The sequence below is a fragment of the Pteronotus mesoamericanus genome, unplaced genomic scaffold, assembly GCF_021234165.1.
Source record: "Pteronotus mesoamericanus isolate MK-2021 breed Mesoamerican mustached bat unplaced genomic scaffold, CSHL_Meso_final contig_50, whole genome shotgun sequence".
Taxonomy (NCBI): Eukaryota; Metazoa; Chordata; class Mammalia; order Chiroptera; family Mormoopidae; genus Pteronotus; species Pteronotus mesoamericanus.
Genome location: NW_026555186.1, coordinates 21668865 through 21688952, shown reverse-complemented (window position 1 = coordinate 21688952; position 20088 = coordinate 21668865). Strand labels below are relative to the sequence as shown.

Sequence of the window (20088 nt, the reverse complement as noted above, 5' to 3'; positions counted from 1 at the left end):
TAAATATTTGTTAGAGGAAAAAAAAAATGTACTGGTTCAATCACAAATAAGTAGTGATTGTTTTTACACATGACAATGGTATTGTGATTATATATTTCTGGAAAAAAATGATCTCTTAGCACTATGAACTGAAATTCTTATGATTAATATAATGCTGGGCATATGTCTCACAATAATTAGAAGAGGCATAAAAGATTGGTCATGAGCTGATAAGTTTGAAGGTTGGTGATGGGGAGGTTCATTATACTAACTTCTTGACTTTTGCTTATGATTGAAAATTTACATAATAAAAAGTTTTTTTAAAAAGTAACTGTTTATGTACCTAGCTCTAGTTGCTATTCTAAACTCAAGACATGTGGTCTGCAAAACATATAAACTCAACATTAAAACAACACCCATGTTGACAAGCATATTAAAAGGGATAATAAATGGAGCAACCCCAAGGGAAAACTTGAGCACAGGCAAGAATATATTTGACCAGCAATTGAAGATTCATAAATTCATAGTTGCAAGGGAGTTCAGAAATCATCTAGTTCAAATCCTTCAATTTAGGATGCAGCCCAGTGATGTTATGTCATGAGTACCTAACTGTAAGCCTATGCTTAAGCATTTTACTTTATTGAAGATGCAGTGAATGTTATATTACAGATGGATAATTAGAGAAGATTCAAGTGATACTCCTCTCTGGTGTACCTAAAACTTGAGGCTGACGACTTTGAGCAAAGCTATCAGATGGCTGTCATGCTACTTCATCTAGTTACGGGTAAGCCTCTCTCTGATGCCTGCCACCCCTGTCAGTATTAATACCAATATCAAACATTTCTATAACAGGCACTGTTCGAAGTGCTTTGTATATACCGACTCATCTAAGCCTTCCCACAACACTGCGACAGACTCTATTATTATCCTCATTTTTAGGGAGGAGGAAACTGAGACACAAAGAGAGTAAATAACGTTCCCAAGGTCACACAGGGAGCAATGACTAGGAATGCGCAGTCTCGCTCCAGAGCCACGGCTGCCAAATACCACACTACATCACCAGTCACACCAATCACTCAGGTAATTCTGCCATTTTTCTTCCAGTTGCCCACGGCTATTAACCTACCCTGCATCAGTGTCTGCTACTTTTCTTTATTTTGTCCTGTTCTTGTTGAGAGACAGCCAGGGACATAATCAGAGGGCACGGCCCACGTGGCTCCGGGTTGACCCACGCCATGTTCCGATTCTCCTGCGGGTCTGCCACAGCAACCCCTAGAGACCACTGCCACTTACTTATGTGAGAAATAAGTGAATCAACAGATATTGGAGAAAGGAAAATGACGATGATGATAATGATTTCAAATTCTTTGACCATCTACATGTTAGAAGACGACTCTTTAAAGCAGAGAAGAGTTTCCTCACCATTAAAAGATGAAAGGCAAGTTTGTTTGTTCGTATCCTCACCCAAGGACATTTTTTCATTGTTTTTAGAGAGAGGGGAAGGGAGAGAGAGAGAGACATTGATGGGAGAGAGAGAGACATTGATGGGAGAGAGAAGCACTGATTGACTGTTTGCCTCTCATACATGCCCCAACCAGACTGCACATGCCCAAACCGGCGATTGAACATGCAACCTAGGTGTGTGCCCTGACTGGGAATCAAACCCGTTACATTTTGGTTATTGGATGACGCTCCAACCAACTGAGCCACACTGGTCAGGGCAAACGGCAAGTTTTTAAAAAAATTTCCTAACAAAGATGAAAGATGAACTACAAATTTTTTAGGTCCTTTAGATTTGGAAGTTACATTGAAAGCAAAGGAAAGCACCTAGTTGACTATAATATAAGGTCATTACTTATGAAGTGCTCGTTATATCCATGCACTGTGCTACGTGTCTTCTATGTATTTTCTCATTTGATTCTCACTCTGTAGATGAAGAAACTAAGGTAGGGCAAGGTCGAGTCAATCCCTCCAAAGTCACACAGCTAAATAAGTACAGATCTGGGATGTGAACCAGGCAATCTTATTCCAGAGCCTGAAATCTTAACTGTCTACTAAGCTGCCTTTTTCAACCTGAAACTGTTATATTATTTTGTATGAGATAGGCTCTCATTTCCAATAGAACAATAGAATTTCAGAACTGGAGACGGGACATGAATAGGAATTATCTAGGAAAGGACAGGGTAGGGTGTGTGAAGAAGCAGAAGAGCAGGCCTGGAATAGTGGACAGAACTAGCAACTGCCCATTGTCAATCAATGCCATAGTGTGTTCCAGGAATTAGAACCAATTTGGAACTGAGAAATTGAAATTAGAGAGAGATGACGCTGGAGGGTTGATAAGCATGATTCTGAGGTTTGTCTACCATGACAGTGAGCTTAAACTTTGTGTGGCAGGCGATGGGAATCTCCAAGTGAGACGGTGGATCTGTATTTTAGCTAGGCATTCTGGTAGCTGTGGGAAGTGTGGAAGACTAATTTTTAGGAGAAAAAGGAGACCAGTCAGGAGGCTGCAGTAATCCAGATGAACAATGAGACTTGAAAGTGAGAGTAGGAGTGAAAGACAATGGATTCAAGACATGCGCAGGAGGTAAAACTGGCCGGACTTGGTAGATGGTAGTACTACTGATGAAACACAGCGAATTTACCACTGGGCAACAGAAAATGCAAGAGCAAGGTCAGGTTTGGGGAAATACTGCTAGGTAAAGTTTCAGACATTGACTTTTGAGTGCCTGTGAGGGCTGCCAGGGTGTAGAGGTGTGGTGATTTGGCCGTTGGACATATGAACCTGAAGACTAGTGAGAAACAGACACAGGTGTCTTCAAACATGGAACTTAGAATGGATTGGGATATCTGAGGAGATGTGTCAATAAGAAAAGTGAGGGAGTCTGGCAAAGTAGGGAAAGGAATTGTCTGTACACTAGCTGGTTGAGGGAAGGTTTCAGATAGAAGTGGGTGTGCAGAAGAGACTTCAGCACAAATGTATGCTCAAGAAAAGGAGACAGAAAAGAGGTTAATAGTAGAAAAAGCTGAGAACAGAAACTTGAGAAAAACCAGCCTTTGAGGGTCAAGTGTCGAGAAAAGGAAGTATGAAAGAAATCTGAGGAATGCTCACAGTAGAGGAAAATTAGGAATTTGTTTCTCTACAAGTCAAGAAAGAATGCGTGGCCAACAGTGTAAATGTTACCAAGTCAAGTCAGGACTGGAAGGTATCCATTGGACTTGGCAACTGACACCCAAGAATTAAAGTGTCATCTGATTAGTGACTCTTTCCTTTCCTTTTCTTTGGCAGCCACATCAGTATGCTAATTCATACTAAACCTGGAAACAAGGTTGTAAGTGTTTCCCTAAGGGCTGTTCTTATGTCATTCTGCTCTCATATGGGCAACCTGTTCAGCTTCAATTCAGGACTTCATATTTAATACTATAAAGAATCTCCTTATTAGAACAGTGTTCTAGTGAGTTGAGATCCTCTGGAACTTCAATTTTTCACCTTTACTTTATCACCTGAATATTTTATCAGTAGGTCACTTATATCTTCCCCCAAGTCACTGATAAAGCATTCGTGACTATAGTCAGTTCTTAATTATCCAAGTCTCTAGGATTACTTTCTTCCTACTTTTATGGAAGGTGGGACATTATTAGTTAATATTTACCTACCTGATATCGAGCACACACTAGACATTTTCCCATATATCAGTTCCTGCAATCCTTTTAAACACTGTAAGAGGTAGTTAATGTTATCTCTGTTTTAGGGTTGAAGAAATGGCGGCTTAGTGCGATTAAACAAGCATTTGAAACCAGGTCTACCCCCAAAGCCATCTAGTGTGCACTTCTTTCCTTTCTTGTTCTTTCTTGTGTGTGTGTGGGGGGGGGGGTATGTATAAATGTCCACATTCTAAGATTTGTATTTTTCTAGCTTTACTGAGATGTAATTCACATACAACATTATATACATTTAAGGTTTAGCACAGTCTATTTCTTGAGATCACTTCATTCGTTTTTAGCATGTTTGCCTTGGACAGTCAACTTAGTGTGGCTATTTATAAGGTCTGTAAATAGTCTGGGAGGGAGAAACACCCTCCCCTGACCCTCACATGTCCGAACCCGACCCCCCTTCACGGACCAGTCATGACCTTGTTCCTTTAATCTGGTGATCTCACCCTCCCCTGAACTCCCATATCAATTTCTCTATTATTCTCTGTAGTACTTATCACTGTCCATCTTGTATTCGAATTATTTATGTACGTGCCTTATCACATTTACTAGGCTGTATTAGCTTGGTCTTTTAAGAAAGGTCAAAATAAGAAATAGCCATTATAAAGTCTACTTCTGCATTTACTATGTAAGTATTCTTAAAACTATTATTCCTTGCATTTACTCAATTTTCTCTATTCAATGCATCCACATGATAGATTTCTCTCATCAACAGTACGAAGACAAACTTTGTTCTTGATCATTCTTAACAATGTTTTCCCTTTGCTCTTATTGTAAGAAAACATACAGTAAAATTCTGGACCCAATTAAAACAAGGCTGACCCTAATGTTCCCTTTAATTTTTGTCTGATCTTTTCTGTTTATTTTATTAATATTGATGTATATTTTTTAGGTAAGCAATCATGAATTCATTTTGGTAAAGAAAGGAGCATAAAATAAATTTTGACAAGAAAATAATATCAACCTAAGTGCCTTACAAATAGGATCTAGGTTTGCTTTAAACATCTGCCCTTATGGGATTCAGCATTGCCTCTGGTCTATGGTAACTGCACTCAGTTCATATTTGTGGCATGAGTGAATGAAGATTTGGAAGTTATATGTTAATTTCCATCAGTCACATTCTACTTCTCACAATTTCTGTAACCCTACAGTTTTTCACTGTCATTAACAACATTTTTGAAGTGCTATTATACAATTTACTGAGTAGCCTTGGGTCCTTTTTGCTATTCCCAAAAAGCTGCTTTCCCTTCAGCTGCTTCTGTGCAGTTATGGGAGTACAGTACATACTTAGAACAAAGGGTCTAGATTTAACAGAGCAGGCATGAAACATGTCCCAGGATATGAGTCTACCATCGTGACTTCTTTGGGTTCTCCCAGGTACTCTCTCCAGCAGGTAGGGCAAGCTACATGTCATTACCTTCTTGGTCTGACCAACAAGTATTTCTGCTTTTCTCAGGATTAAGCTCCTCTGCTCAGTGTCATGTTCCTCAGTCCCAGGTAACTCCGAAGCCATACAAGTCCCGAGAGTCTGGCTTCCTTGGCTTGGGGAACCTCAGGCCCACCTATGTGATGTTTGTCTTCTATTGTTCCTCTAAGTGGTTGCTTCTGACCCAATACTTTAGAGATTGGCACCTCTTTCAGTTTCTTCCATATTCAGGATGACATTTAAAATAAGCTTTGCTCTTAGATATTCATTAATTAGACTATTACTCTATAGATCCACAAACTGGGTTTGCATGGCTTCACATCACTATTTGAATGACCACCCCCCGCCCCGCCCCACCTTCCAGTGACAACAAGGGAACATGACAAAGATCATACCTTTTAACATATACCCAGTAATACTCAAAATTCCTATGTATCTGTTGGGTAATGAAGCTTCATACTGCATATTAGTCAACTCCGTAATTCTTTTTATTATAGAATGAGGTCTAAAATAATACTTAGACACAGTAATTTCCCTGGCAACGTTTTCCTTTTGCATAAAGAAATTTACAATGAGCTATTTCATATGAATTTGAAATACTTTCTACTGAAAGTTATACCAGTCACTGTCAGCATCAAAATGCCAAGTCCAGGCCTATGCTCCTTAGATATCTGCAGTGAATGCTAAATTTTCAATTATCACTGATGACATCTTTTCATCCATCCACTCAATGTAGATATTTAAAAGCATCTATGTAAACTACTCCATGCTAAGTGCTAAATACAGAAATGAGCAACAACAACAAAAAACAGGTTCCTGATTTAACAAAATTTGTCAACTAGTGGGGGTAATCAAGGTATATAGTATGGATGTTATGCATTGCAGCAAGCAGGCTTTCACCTAAAAGCTGTGATTACTTCTGTCACTACAACCCTGGCTAAGATGTGAGAGAGACAAAGGTTTTTCCTATTGGTCTTGAAAACAAATGGGTTTAGGTAGCAAAGATATCAGCTAAGTGTGGCTGAGAAAGACAAAGGCATCCTTTCGAACACCAAGCAGGAGATAGAGATAACTTCAAAACAGGTGGACTAGTTAAAGTGTTTAAGTGTGAAAATGCAACATAAAAAACTACTTAGGTGAAAAAGTAGGTGATTAAAAAAATATTATAGTCTTGGGGTAGGGAATGGTTTCTAGGCATGAGACCAAAGACAGTGTCATAAAGAAAAACACTGATACACCTGAAAATTTTAAACTTCTGTAGGGTAAAAAAGCAAAAGGCAGTAACAATCCATCCCAAAATTCAAAGACCAAAAAAAAAAAAGGCAGCATTTATGAAGGGCTCTTACATATTAATAATCTCAATTTGAAAACCTCCAAAATGCAACTATACAATTCACAAAATATGAACATAGTAATACTTAATATTTATTAAAAAATTTTTAAATTATCACCCAACGATATGTTTTTTTATTGATTTTAAAGAGAGAGGAAAGGGGAGAGAGAGAGAAACATTATTTGGTTGCCTCCTGTATGTGGGTACGTGCCCTGACTGGGGACTGAACCTGCAACCTTTTGGTGTTTAGGACAACACTCCAACCAACTGAGTCACTGGGCCATGGTTCAATACAAGCTAATAGTTATTGAATTTTTATGTGCCAATATGGTGTACTGACTGCTAAAATGGCCCCATTCGCCATCCCTCTATGTATCTATATATTCTTATAATTTGAGTTTGCTGCTCCTTCCATCAAGAGACAGTCTATTTTTCCATTTCCTGAATCTGGGCTGGCCTTGTGATGTGCTTTGACCAGTAGAATGTGGCAGAGTTGATGGTGTTCATTCTAAGCTTAGGCCTCAAGAGATCTCTCTATACTTTATGGAACCCTGTCACCGTTACTAAAGAAGCCAGAGTTAGCCTCCTGGAGGATGAGAGATACCATGAAAGAGAGCCAAGTAGGCGGGCTTCCTAATACTTGAAGACTTTTATGATGAGATGGATAATGACATTAAAGGAATATGATTGATACTGCATAATGGAATGTGTCAAAATTAGGAAGATATGTTTGGCACAATGAACCATTATTTTCCAAATGACATGTTTGACATTACAAAATCATGCATGAGTAAAAGATCCATTCAAAATATAAGATAGAATCATGGACTTTAATATAAGAGTAAGAAAAGTACAGTGATTGTTTCATATTCCACATTGTCAACTAATCTTTAAAAACTACCACTTGTCAAACTTTGATGGGATATCAAAGAATATCCATGACTATCTAAAAAGAGCTGTTAAAATATTTCCTTTTTTCAACTACATATGCGTGAAAGGTGGGATTTTCTTCATCTTCTTAAGTCAAACAAAACAGTTCAACAGATTAAATGCAGAAGCAGAAGTAAGAATCCAGCTATCTTCTATTAAATCACACATTTGTGTTGCCAAAGTGCAAAACAATATCACTCGTAGGATGGTTTTTATAAAAAAACAAATAAGATAACAAGTGTTGATAAAGATGTGGAGAAACTGGAATCCTATGTATATCCAAAGGGAATGTAAAATGGTACAGATGCTATGGAAAATAGTATCATGGTTCCTCAAAAAATTAAAATAGAATTATCATATGATTCAGTTATTCTACTTCTAGATATAGATCCCAAAGAATTGAAAACAGACTCAAACAGATATGCACATACCAGTGATCGAGCAGCATTACTCAAAAGAGTCAAAAGGTGGAAGCAACACAAATGTTCTTGGAAAGATGAATGGACAAACAAAATGTGGTATATCCGTAAAAAGGAATAGCATTCAGTGTTAAAAAAGTAAGGAAATTCTCATGCATGCCAAAATATGGATGAACCTTAAAAACATTATGCTAATTGAAATAAGTCAGTCACAAATGAACAAATATTATATGAGGTACCTAAAATAGTCAAATTCATAGACAGAAAGAATGGTGGTTACCAGGGACTGGGAGAGGGGACAATGAGAAGTTATTGTTTAATGAATATAAGTGGAACCTCAGTTCTCAAATTTAATTTGTCCAGAAAACTTTCGAGAAGCAATTTGTTCAAAAACTGAATCTCCTTTGTTTGTCCGCTGAGACACTCATGACTCATCATATAGGTATCAGCAAAAAAGTTTGTTGGGTGGAGGATTGAGACCAAAGTTTTGTTGGTCAGCTGAGACATTTCTTCTGTGAACAGCTTGGTCAAGAACTGAATTGGTCAAGAATCAAGATGTCTGAGAACTGAGATTTAACTGTAATTTCAGTTTGGGATGTTGAAAAAGCTCACAAAATAGATAGTGGTAATGGTTACACAATAATGTGAATGTACTTCATGCCACTAAATTGTGCACCTAAAAATGATTAAAATGGTAAATTTCATGTTATGCATATTTTACCACAATTTTTTAAAGGTGAAAAAAAAAATAAAAGAGAAATGAAAACCCCACAATGCCAGTCTTCGCATTGATTTTGAGAGGAGTTTTGGAAAATACTTACTTTCATTAAAAATGTTATTTATCCATGTGATTAGTTTGTTACTGTATTTTAAATAAACTAATAAATACTTGAAAAATTTCCCAGTTTTCATTTCTAATACAGTAAGTATAGAAAGACATAACTTACATAAATAGAAGCTTTTAGGTTCTGAGTAATTATTGAGGTACTTGAGGTAAAGGGAGTTTTGAGACTAAAAAGTTTGAAAATCATGTCTTTTATGAAATTTATTCTCTCCTCACACCTGCATTATGTGAAAATCTTCATCTGTTGGTATCGCTTTATTTGGCCGCTACACCACTTGCAGTCTGCAGACTAAAAGGACAGCCTAAAATATGGTCAAAATCATCTTTTAAATTTCTATTGTCCCCTGGATGCACTGTAACCATAAGGACTGAGCAACACAAAGCTCCACCCAGATGAGTGTCAATGTCCAACAGAAAACTGTTAAAAAGCTTAAATGCTAATATGTTCTAAGGAGTTTTATAAGTATCAAGAAAGAAACACATATTTCTTTTTTTCTGTTGGATCCTACTTCAGACACTGTTTCTGAAAACCACTCAATGCATCCGTGCAAAGGATTTAATTCCCTCACCATCTTGCTACTGGTCTGTTGCAGAGGGATGGGGTTAGAGAGCTAGGAAGCAATCCAAAACAGCAGCTGAGGCTGCCCAAAACCGTGTCCAAGCAATATAATTTCCTCCATTTTGGGCCAAGTCAATTTGCCCCGGCAAGAGGCCGAATGTTACGGGAAGGAGGTAAATAAAAAGGATATTAGAAAGCATGGACGGAAATCAGTAAAACCACAGCGGGTTCATCTTGTGTGGACGTTAAACGATTTGTATGCTAAGTGTGTGAGGGGCAAATGAGAATTTCATGCCTGAGTGTACAGCTGGGGCACTTTTAATGACGGGTCTGCAGCTCTGCACGGGGGCAGAGTCTAAGGATTTTTCTTATCCAGACCATCTTATAGCATTCATTTTGGGCCGGGCCTGTGACCAGTCTTGCTGACTGCAGCTGAGGCAGTTCCAAACAAAGGGGAATGGATGGCCTCCCGAGGGAGCGGAGGAAGGAAAGGTGGCCCTCGCGTCCCCGCGCCAGGTGTCCTTCGGGGTAGACCACGCGGGTCGCCGGGAGGGAGGGCCCCTGGAGCGTCGTAGGGGTGTGGTGGGGAAACGCTGGGCCAGGTAGCAGGGAAAGACCAGGGCAGAAGACCCCGCCCTGCCCACGGTCAAGGTTAACACGCGCACGGGGGTACCTGTGGAGGCCTCGCACAGCCCAAAGGCTCTGGGCTATCATGGGAGCGCCGAGACGCGGCGGCGGCGGCGAGCTCGTTGTCCTCTGGGTTGGGGGTTGGGGAGGCGGGACGTCAGGGAGCTGCGAGGCGGCCTAGCCCCGGAGGTAACAGTAGCGGCGGCGACGGTGGAGACAGCGCCGCGTCCGCCGAGCCCTCCCACGTGCGGCAGCACCACGCCACCGCCCACTTCAGCCCCGCCCCGGGCCCCGCCCCGGGCCCCGCCCCAGGCCCGGCCCCGCCCCGCGCGCCCTGCTCCGCCCTCTGGGCGGTTCTGGCGAGACCCAGCATCTCCAAGCGAGCGCGTAGCCTGGTGGGCTCCGGGGCCGCCGTGGCCTGGGAGCCGAGGAAGTTTGGGTGACTGCTGCCAGTGCTGCGATCGCGAGCCAGGCTCCAGCCTTGCAGACCAGAGGGCGGGCGGACCCACTTACGGACAACCGCGGGCCCGCTGCCACCGTTTCACGTCCTCTTTCTGGTAAGGGGCTTCTGTCTGGGAAGAGTGCATCTCCCGTCGCCCCAGGCGGGGCCTGCACCGCGCACCCAGCAGCAATACCTGTCAGGAAGGAGGCGAGGGCCGGGTACCAAAGGGAGGAAGAGGGAGGTCCTTGTGCTCTGGGGAGAAGGAGAAGCCTGGCGGAGGTTGGACATCTCCATTTCCCCTCTGCACTCCCCCCACCCCCCACCATTCCCCCATTCTTTTTTAGTCTTCTGCTCTGGGGCCTTGTTTAGTACAAGCAACCCCATGGCCTAAAGGCTGGACTCGCTTTTTTAAAAAAGCACTCAAATAATAAACATCCTAGCAGTGGGTACCACACCCTGGCTTTGAATTAGGGACCTAGGGAGCCGATGGATGATGCGATTTAGTGGGGATAAGCCATTAATGCCGGCTGGCCCTGCGCCACTGTTTGGATGCGATAGTATTCCATGTGAATGAATATGACCGGGAGCTTCCAGCTTGTCCACGAGGGCACAGCTACTGCAGAGACAACTGGTCGGCTTGTAGTATCCATCGACTTAGGCAATGATTTTCTGACATGTCTGGTGATTAAATAGAAATGCCATTTCTATTAAGAATGACACTCAGTGATTGAACAACCTTTGGTTAATATACTTCTTCATCAAGTAACTGTCTCAGCCTACAAAAGTAGGTGGAGTGTAAATTATGTATACATTTTGAAAAATCTCATGAAATAGAGGAAGATGCTCGCCGTGGATCGGCTTCTGAGTCAGCAGTATGAAATCTCCCTCAACTTAGTACTGAGGCCTTTCGGAGATTTCTGTATCTCAGACTATCCCCCTATCCTTATCTCTATCCGTACCATACGAACTGTTAAGATACAGTGAGCTATTCACTGAGAGTCTAAGCTTACATTATACATGTTTTGAGAAAGATTTTTACTTTTGCAAGTTTTATACTTTTGCAAGTTATAAGTGAAAATATGTAACACATACTATAAGAACACTTTATGCTCTCCTAACTCTTTAAAAATAGAAAGCAGTGAAGGTAATACAGATTTTAGGTTTTGCTTTTTACTTTTCGAGTAATTTATAAACTTCCTGACTGATTCTTTAAAATATCTGAGTTCAGTGTTTTCCTTTTTCTTATCAAGGAAAAGCATTTAAACTTTTAAAATGTCATCTATCAAGCACCTAGTTTATGCTGTTATTCGTTTCTTACGGGAACAAAGTCAAATGGATGCTTATACTTCAGATGAGCAAGAAAGTTTGGAAGGTAGGCACCTGTTTTTATGTACATTGGTGTTATAACCATAAACAAACACTAAAATAGCTATGAGCCTGACTTTATGACCTATTAAAACAAAATCTTTCAAGAAGAGGGACCTAACTATGAGATTGTAATGAGTTTCCATTTTCTGAGGCTTGTTTTGTTTGTTTTAATTAACAAGAGGACTAATGCTCCTTTGTTGAACAGCTATTATGTGTCAGAGCTATGCTATTCCTATTATAGAGAATTTTTCTTCATACTTACTGCTAAGTTAGTATTATCCCCATTTAACAGATAAATAAATGAAACCAGATTAAGTAACATAACCCAGCAAACATGTAGCAGAGCTGAGATTTAAATCCCGGTTCTTCCTCTGAAGATCTTGTTGTCTCTTCTTTTTAATAGGAAAGCATCCAGTTGAGAATCAATATGTGAAAATACCTTAGTCATTATGAAAGCACTATGTAAAAGTCTAATAATTATGTCACTATTTTCCTCTGACATTTGGGGACTTGAAATGAGAGGATTGCACCCTTGTTTTATGGGAGCTTTAAACATTAGATTCATTAACCAATCAAGTTGAGCAAGACTTGCATGATAGCATCACGTGCTTCCTTGACACCATCTTTTCTGTTTCATATTTATGCATTGTAAAATTTTCATTTAGTATAACCATCACAGGACAGAATTCTGCACATGGGCTGTGGAGGTTCCATGAGCCTATCTTCTTTGTGGCCTAAAGACTTAATTTTTGCAATGAGCATTTGAGAGAACTTAAATAACAGTACGATTTTATTTTCCCATCTTGAAGCTGTTTCTTCTATAAAGGGAGGGCACATCTATTAACTTTAACAAGCACTGCCCTTGTGAATATGCTCTTAGGGGGTAGGGATGAAAATTGGACATTTGCTCTAAAATCACTGGCAGTGCCGGTAAGATGATGGCTTTCCGAGTGGCAGTGAAAAAGGCAGGTGACACAGTTGGAGAACATTACAATCAGTCCATTTAACATTAAGGATGGTTAGAGCATGTGAAGGTAAAGGTGGCTGGTTATCTAAGGAGGATGCTAGGTATGGCTGCTCTGTAGCAAACAGATAAATGCAGTCATTTAATAAAATATGTTTCTTTTCTAATCAAAGGCAGTATAATACTTTTTAGGGGCCAGATGGAAAATTCAGTTTTTTTTTTTAAACCAAGATGTTATGTCCTATTTTTAGAATGGTATCCAGCCAAAAACATGTGCCTTCAGATGTTTTTTATATGTAGCATCCAGAAATGGTGCCAACTGTTTTTGACCAATACCTATTTCTGACTCCGTGTGTCTAATTTTATTGAATATGAAATCATGCGGAAATGTCTGCCCACCTTCTAGACATTTAAAAACAGTCTTAATAAAGGAGCTTAAGTTCTACTACTCGCCTCACCATTACGATGAGCTGGTGTATTATGTGCTTTGAGCCTTCTCATTAGTTTATGTCACCCACTCGTAATTGTCATTTACTGACAGCCACTTCATGTGTTGATTGTTATGGCTCCTGCTCACTGTCACTCTCTCTAGCACTGCTCCTGTCTTAATTCTTGGCAATTGCAATAGACTCACAGATAGTTCTTCCAGTTCCCTTGACTCTCAGCTCCTTAGCCTTTCCCCCAGTGATCTCATCCTCTCACTCCCTTGGTCAGACCCTAGACCAGTGGTTCTCAACTCAGGGTGATTTTGCATTGTCTGGAGATGTTTTTGATCGCCATGACTAGGGAGTTGGTATTACTGGCTTCTAGTGGGTAGGGGCCACGGATGCTGCTAAACATTCTACAATGTCCAGGATAGCCTCCAACAACAAAGGATTATCTAGTCCAGAATGCTAGTACAGCCAATGTTGGGACACTCTTCCCTAAACCTGTCATTACCCAGCTGCACTCCCTCCATAATCTCTATCTTAAACAGTTCACTTCTTGGCCACTACTGCTTGTCTTCCCAGCGCTCTCCCTTTGGAATCTCTCCTTACCGATACCTCCAGTCTCTTGACCCTTACCTTTCACTCTCATCTTCTTACCCAATTTAAATTCTATGGTTGATTGTAATCACACCTCTGTACATCCCTCCCTTCCTTGCAAAACCCAACTTTGTGTGAATCCTGGTCTTCATCTACTCTCTACCCATATCCATGTGAATGTATATAAATAGAGCAAAACACAACTTTGCTGATGGGCCCCACTTTCAATCATGACCACGAGCCTCAAGCAGACCTTTAATGCTGTCCAGCAATTACACTATCTGTTCCTAATTCATTCACACTTTGGCTCTCCTACCTGACCATTGAATACTTCCTCATATTTTCTCAAACCCCAAAACCTCCTTCCCTGTACTCACTTTTAGTTGATGACCTTGCTGCCTACTGCACCAAGAATATTGAAATGACAAGAAACCAACTTCCACAGACTCTTTCTGCCCCATCTACCCACACACCAGCACCTACACCCACATACTCTGCCTGCCTGACCATATGCTATGGACTAAACATTGTGTTCGCCCTAAACTCACATGTTGAAACCTAATGCTCCATGTGTCGGTGTAGGAGGCGAGGCTCTCAGGATTGGGATTAGTGCCCTTCTAAGAAAGAAACCAGAGAGCTCCCTTGCTCCTTCTACCACGTGAAGACACAGTAGGAAGGCGCCATCTATGAACCAGAAGGTGACTCCTTAACAGACATCAGATCTGCTGGCACCTTGATCCCAGACTTCCCAACCTTCAGAACTATGAGAATAAATTTCTGCTGTTTACGAGCCACCCATTTTATGGCATCCTTTCATAGCACCCGAATGGACTACGACACCATAGATGGAACTGTTCATCGGTGCTTCTAAGTGAAGCCTCTTCGCGGGCACCCTGGGTCCCGCGCTGTCCCCGGCACCGCAGGTTACCCCTCTAGTTATCCCACCCTCCTTGTCTTACGTCAGCAGACGTTCACTCTCTCCTGAATCGTTGCCATTATGTTTCCCTTCTTAAAAAAGCATCAACAACAAATTATTACTCTTGCCATACTACCTCTGCACCCTCAGAACTACTGCCTTGTTGTTATTATTATTTTTTTGTATCCCTTTGCAGGAAAAGTTTGAATGAGTTTTCTATACTTGCTTTCTCCAACTCCTCTCCTATTCTTCCTTAAACCCGCCCCAGTTAGGCCCCTGCCTCCATCTCTCCATCCTTAGATTTCTCATCAAAGTCATCAGTGATTTCTGTTACTCAGTTCAATGATCAGTTCTCAGTATTCATCTGACTTATTAGCTGCCATGGATAAAGTTGCTGATCACTCCTTCGAACCCCTTCCCCTCATATGCTCTATTCACTTGGCTTCCAGGTTACCTAATACTCTCTTGGATTTTTTCTTATTTCTTCATTTGCTCCTTCTCTTGCTAGTTCCTCTTCTTTTCCCTGATCTGGAGTACCCAGGGTTCAAAGCTTCATTATCTACACTCATTTTTTTTTGGTGTTGTCATTCAGCTTCTAGACCTTAAATATCCTTTATTTAGGTGCTGATAGATGTCAAATATATGCCCTGAGCCCAGACATTTATTCCGAACTCCAGATTTCTATATACAACTCTCCACTGCATATTTCCACAGTATGTCTAATAGGCATCTCAAATCGAACATTTCCAAAACTGAAATCCTGATCCTCCCACATCAAATCTGTCCTATCCACAATTTTCCTATCCCAGTTGATGCCAACTCTCTCTTTTCCGTTGCTCAGGCCCAAAGCTTTGGCATTACCTGGACTCTTTTCTTTCTCTCAGACTCTGCATGTAAATATTCAGCCCCAAGAAGTCAGAGATTTTTTCTTGTTTCATCCACTGATAAACCCAAAGCTGCTTGAAAAGTGTCTGACACATGGTAGGTGCCCAATAAATATTTGATGAACTGAATTGATGAATTGAAGTAAATGATCCTGGGCATATCAGGTATTTGGTCTGTGTGTGTTTCGAGGTTTATTAGGTGGAGCTGTCTGCCCTCTCCATCTAAGAGATCTGTTAAGAGAATCAATCAGTAATGGCAGGTACATAGCATATGAAAGATTTGAAAGAAGTACTGTACAGATGGGTATGGTATTATTGAGTGGAATTCTTCATTTGTCTTTCTCATCAGTACCAAACAGACTATTATTACTTGGTGTTAAAGTAGAATAGTAATTATATACAGTATTTCTTTAGAGTTTTATGGCTTATTCTTGAGGATAGCCTCATGAAGTGAGGATAATGTATAATAATCCCTTCCTCATATAAGAATCTTGAGGTAAAAATAGGACAAATTATTGCACTCTGATTATTTGATTTTGAGCAGCTGTATTAACAATAATAATGAGGTAGTCTTGAGTTCCAAAGCTGTGGTAGCTTTGTTCACTAAGTCATGTCTCTCTAAACATGTGTTACTATTGAATGCTAAATGTTTTAGCAACAAGGTTTATTCATGAAAACAATTGTGTTTACATATGTAGAATCCAAAATAGTTAAACTCATAGAAGCAGAGGTCAGGTTGCCGGGGCCTGGGGAGAAGAGGAAATGGAGAGGTGATCGTCAAGGGTACAAAGTTTCAGCTGTGCAAGATAAGTAAGTTCTCTTCAGCACGGTGCCACAATTATGTTTGTGTAGTTAAAATTTGGCCTTGCCTAGTGGCTCAGTGGGTTGAGTGCTGGCCTGTGAACCAAGGGGTCACCGGGTCAATTCCCAGTCAGCACATACCTGGGTTATAGGCCAGTTCCCCAGACTGGGACTCATGAGCAGCAGCCACACATCGATGTTTCTCTCCCTCTCTCTCTCCCTCCCCTCCTCTCTCTCTAAAAATAAATAAATAAATCTTTAAAACTTGCTAAGTGGGTCTTATGTTAATTGTTCTTACCCACTGCCCCCCCCCCATGAACATAATAAAAAGGGGGTGAGAGGAAACTTTGAGAGGTGATGAATATCTTTATGACCATGGTTTCATGGGTGTATACTTATCCCTAAACTCATCAGGTTGTATATAGTAAATATTATAGCTTTTTATATGTCAATCATACTTCAGTAAAGTGATTTTTAAGAAAACCCAAACAATTGTGTTTAAAACAAGACAAAACAGCCACCTCCTCTAGGGATACTTACTTGTGTCTAGTGTGTGCCAGGTCTGTGTTCTAAGGTCAGTGGCCGCGGAGATACAGTAGCGGGACTGGATCACTCCACGAGCCGGAGCAGAAAAATCCTGCTCGATCACTCTATGAACTTTTCACCTGAAGTGTTTAGCTTATGGTGTTTCATTGGTTGTTAGTCATTGCTTAGCTCTGAAGCGTCATACTCCGGCTTTGATAAGGGCTTGGTTAGCTTCTATCCATGTTTCATGTGGCCATGAATTAATATTTTTGGGGGGTTTTGTTCTACATGTTTTATTGTTTTTATTTCCTCTGAAATTGAGCTATTACTTTCACTGTAAATGAAGAAGTAGATAAAATGTATTGAGCATCTACTACTTCCCAGAGTCTGTTAAAGTCAAAGAAGAATAAGATGTAGGCTTTATCCTTAAGAAGACAGTCTAGTATGAGAGACAGATTTAATGCATATAATATAGTTAGATAAGCACAATAATAGAAACATGTACAAGCTACATGTCACGGTAAAGGAAATGACCAATCTGATCTGGAAAGAAAGATGTTGATCAAAAATAAATGTATGTATACATATATATTTATTATTATTATTATTACCATTACTGTAAGTAAATGTCTTAATGGCAATGAGACACTATTTTCTTGTGGCACAGTGTTTTTAGTGCAAGTACAACTGAAGTTTAAGAACAACTTCTTGGCAGAAATAGAGAGAGAGTGAGGAATAGGTAAACAGATTATTTTCTATCTGAAAAGCACTTTCACATTTTGTAATTGGTAACTTAGCTGCTTATTCAGTCCCTTCTCTAAGGAGAGTTATTTTTGTGGCTAGTAAAAGTAACAGTGTTTCTTTCTTGATGGATAATTTTCTCAGGACCACAATTAATACATAATATATTGTTTAAAAGTCACACACAAATATAAATGAATCTATTCCACACTGGACATTTTGGCTACATCCTTGCCTTGTTAAGCCAGGAAAGCATTCCTTTGTAGAGCACCAGAAGGATAAGAATCTGCCTCCATTCTCCTCAGTGGGTACTTGGAGAGAGGACAGGATATGCTTTCTTCACTGTTACTGCCCTATTTCAGACTCCTTGTTTGTTTAGACCATTTAAGTAGGAACACACTGGTTTTCTGCTTCCATTTTCTCCCTCAGTTTTCTTCCCTCTCTAATCCATTTTCAACATTCCTACCAGACTTTGAGTTCTGAACACAAATTGAGTTATGTTATTCTCCTAACTAAATTCTCTAATAGCTCTCCATTTGCCCATAGCATTAAGTCTACATCCTTTTAAAATGTTATTTAAGTTGTGTTGTCATCAAACAACAGACCTCCTTTCTAGCATAATCGCCCGCCATGTCTCTCCACCCAGTCTGTACACTTCTTATACATCAAAAGTAGATAATGACTTGTTTCTTTTTTTTTTTAATTAATTTATTTACTTTTTAAATACATTTGACTTGTTTCAACGAGAGTATGATGTAATAGATATGTTGATATTTTAAGTAACATTTTTCTTCAAGTGAGGAATAAGAAATCAAGTTGTCTTCCCTCAGTAGCTGGTCTATAAACAGAAATCTCCATGCAGCTGAACCACTTTCCTTATGTTCTGTGATCATAAATGCTGAATTACCCCAGATGGCAACAGAGCACAGATTTCTACCAGAAGGGGGAGAGGGTGGAGATTGTTTCTTTTTTTTAGGTTGCTAATTTTTTTTTCATTACTAAAATTTGTTTCAAGTTGCAATTCAGTGCTTGGAGACAGTTTTTAAAATCAGCCCAGAAGATACCCATCTAGCAGTTTCCCAGCCTCTGACAGAAATGTTCACAAATTCCTTCTGTAAGGTAAGCTGTTATTGTTTTCTCATTGCTATCTGAATTAAGCATGACTGTAATATTATGCTGCATTGTTACTATTTGAGGGGCCAGGTCTGTGGTATATGTAACTAACTTCTTTCTAGGTATAAGACAGTCCACATGGATATGATTAGGACTTAAAATATCAAATAAAATTTTTAATGTGCTTTAGATTTTCATATTAGTAGCTACTCTCATCCTCTCACCTTCTTTTGTATTTAATATATCTTAGTGGACTTTTTAAGTCCTTTACAGTATCAGAGCATTTTTAGATCTCTGATATCAGAATTGACTTTCCCCTAAAACATGGACTACAAGTTAAAAAATAAAAGGTTTAATGTTTAGGAAGCAACAATGTACATATAGATTCATCAGAGACTGAATCCTCACATTGAAGCAGATTTCATCAAATTTGGCCATTGATGGATTCTTTAAAACAGGGAAGGGTTAAAAAAAAGAATAGTAAAATAAAACGGGAAGGTTCAGGGTTGATATGCAAAACTAAGATGGAAACCCAAGTTTTCTGATTCCTCCTCCCCAGGACTGTTTATATGGTTTCAGGTTTCTGGCCTTATCAGGAAACATGGACTGTAAGATTGTCTGAAAAAGTTAAAGGTTAGGGATGTCCCGTGTGCTTTTTCATTACATTGTAGTGCATCATGAGCAACTTTTGTTTTTCTAGCTCTATGTTTAAGCTCCAGTATAGAATGGGGAACTCAGGAGGGAAGCTGAAACATGTAGCATGTGCTTCAGCCTTGCAGGGACATTGCTGAGGATACCACATTGACTTTTTCTAGAACTTGTTGGGAAGAGGCTCTTAGAGTTGCAGTGGAGATGGTAATTTGGCAGTGCACTGCTCCCTCTTTTTATTATTATTTTTTTAATTATTGATTTGAGAGAGGCAGTGGGGGGAGGGGGAGGAAGAGAGAGAGAGACAGAGAGAGAAGAGAGAGAGGCATCGATTTGTTGTTCCACTTACTTACATATTCATTGGTTGATTCTTGTATATACCCTGACTGGGGATCGAACCTGAAACCTTTCCCTCTTTTTATTTTTGGAAAAAGAATACCACAGCTATACTTTAATTTTGTCAAATAGATGAATTCTAATTATATGACAGGATGTAAGGGACAGTGGCATGTCTCTGTGTTCCTCATCAAAAAAATTCCTCTTTAATTTTTTGGTTGTTGGGATTCCTTCATTGCCTGGGCTATGGACTCCTTAGGGAACCCTGTCTCTGGGGGCTAGATATGCCTATGGCAGAAACTGACCTTCATGCTTACATCCCAGAGAGGCCTGTGTTTGAGATGGCACTTGGATTTGCTCACTCTTTTGCCTCTGTCACTGTTGTACCTAGTATTGAAGAGATCGGAACTCATTGTCTTATCTCCTAGGAAGCTTAAATTGACTTTTGTGCTTTGTTTAAGTAAAACTATTTTTTTCTATTGCTATTTTGCTTT

The 20088-nt window shown here is 39.9% G+C and overlaps 2 protein-coding genes across 3 annotated transcripts in view; one reads left to right on the top strand and one right to left on the bottom strand.

Moving 5' to 3' along the window:
* NLN (neurolysin) overlaps positions 1-10072 on the bottom strand; it is a 73214-nt gene extending 63142 nt beyond the window's left edge. The window contains exon 1 of one of the 2 annotated variants that reach the window (XM_054578425.1): positions 9878-10072. In XM_054578425.1, coding sequence (XP_054434400.1) covers positions 9878-9918 — 41 coding nt within the window. In that variant the 5' untranslated portion in view covers positions 9919-10072. Of the gene's footprint in view, positions 1-9577; positions 9684-9877 lie in introns of those variants that run through there. The other variant, XM_054578426.1, reaches the window with a different exon arrangement.
* A 117-nt stretch (positions 10073-10189) lies between these two features.
* The window catches only part of SGTB (small glutamine rich tetratricopeptide repeat co-chaperone beta), a 35560-nt gene continuing 25661 nt past the window's right edge, over positions 10190-20088 (top strand). The window contains exons 1-3 of the mRNA XM_054578423.1: positions 10190-10388; positions 11524-11645; positions 18513-18616. Of these exons, the coding sequence (XP_054434398.1) occupies positions 11546-11645; positions 18513-18616 (204 nt within the window). The 5' untranslated portion in view covers positions 10190-10388; positions 11524-11545. The remainder of the gene's footprint in view (positions 10389-11523; positions 11646-18512; positions 18617-20088) is intronic.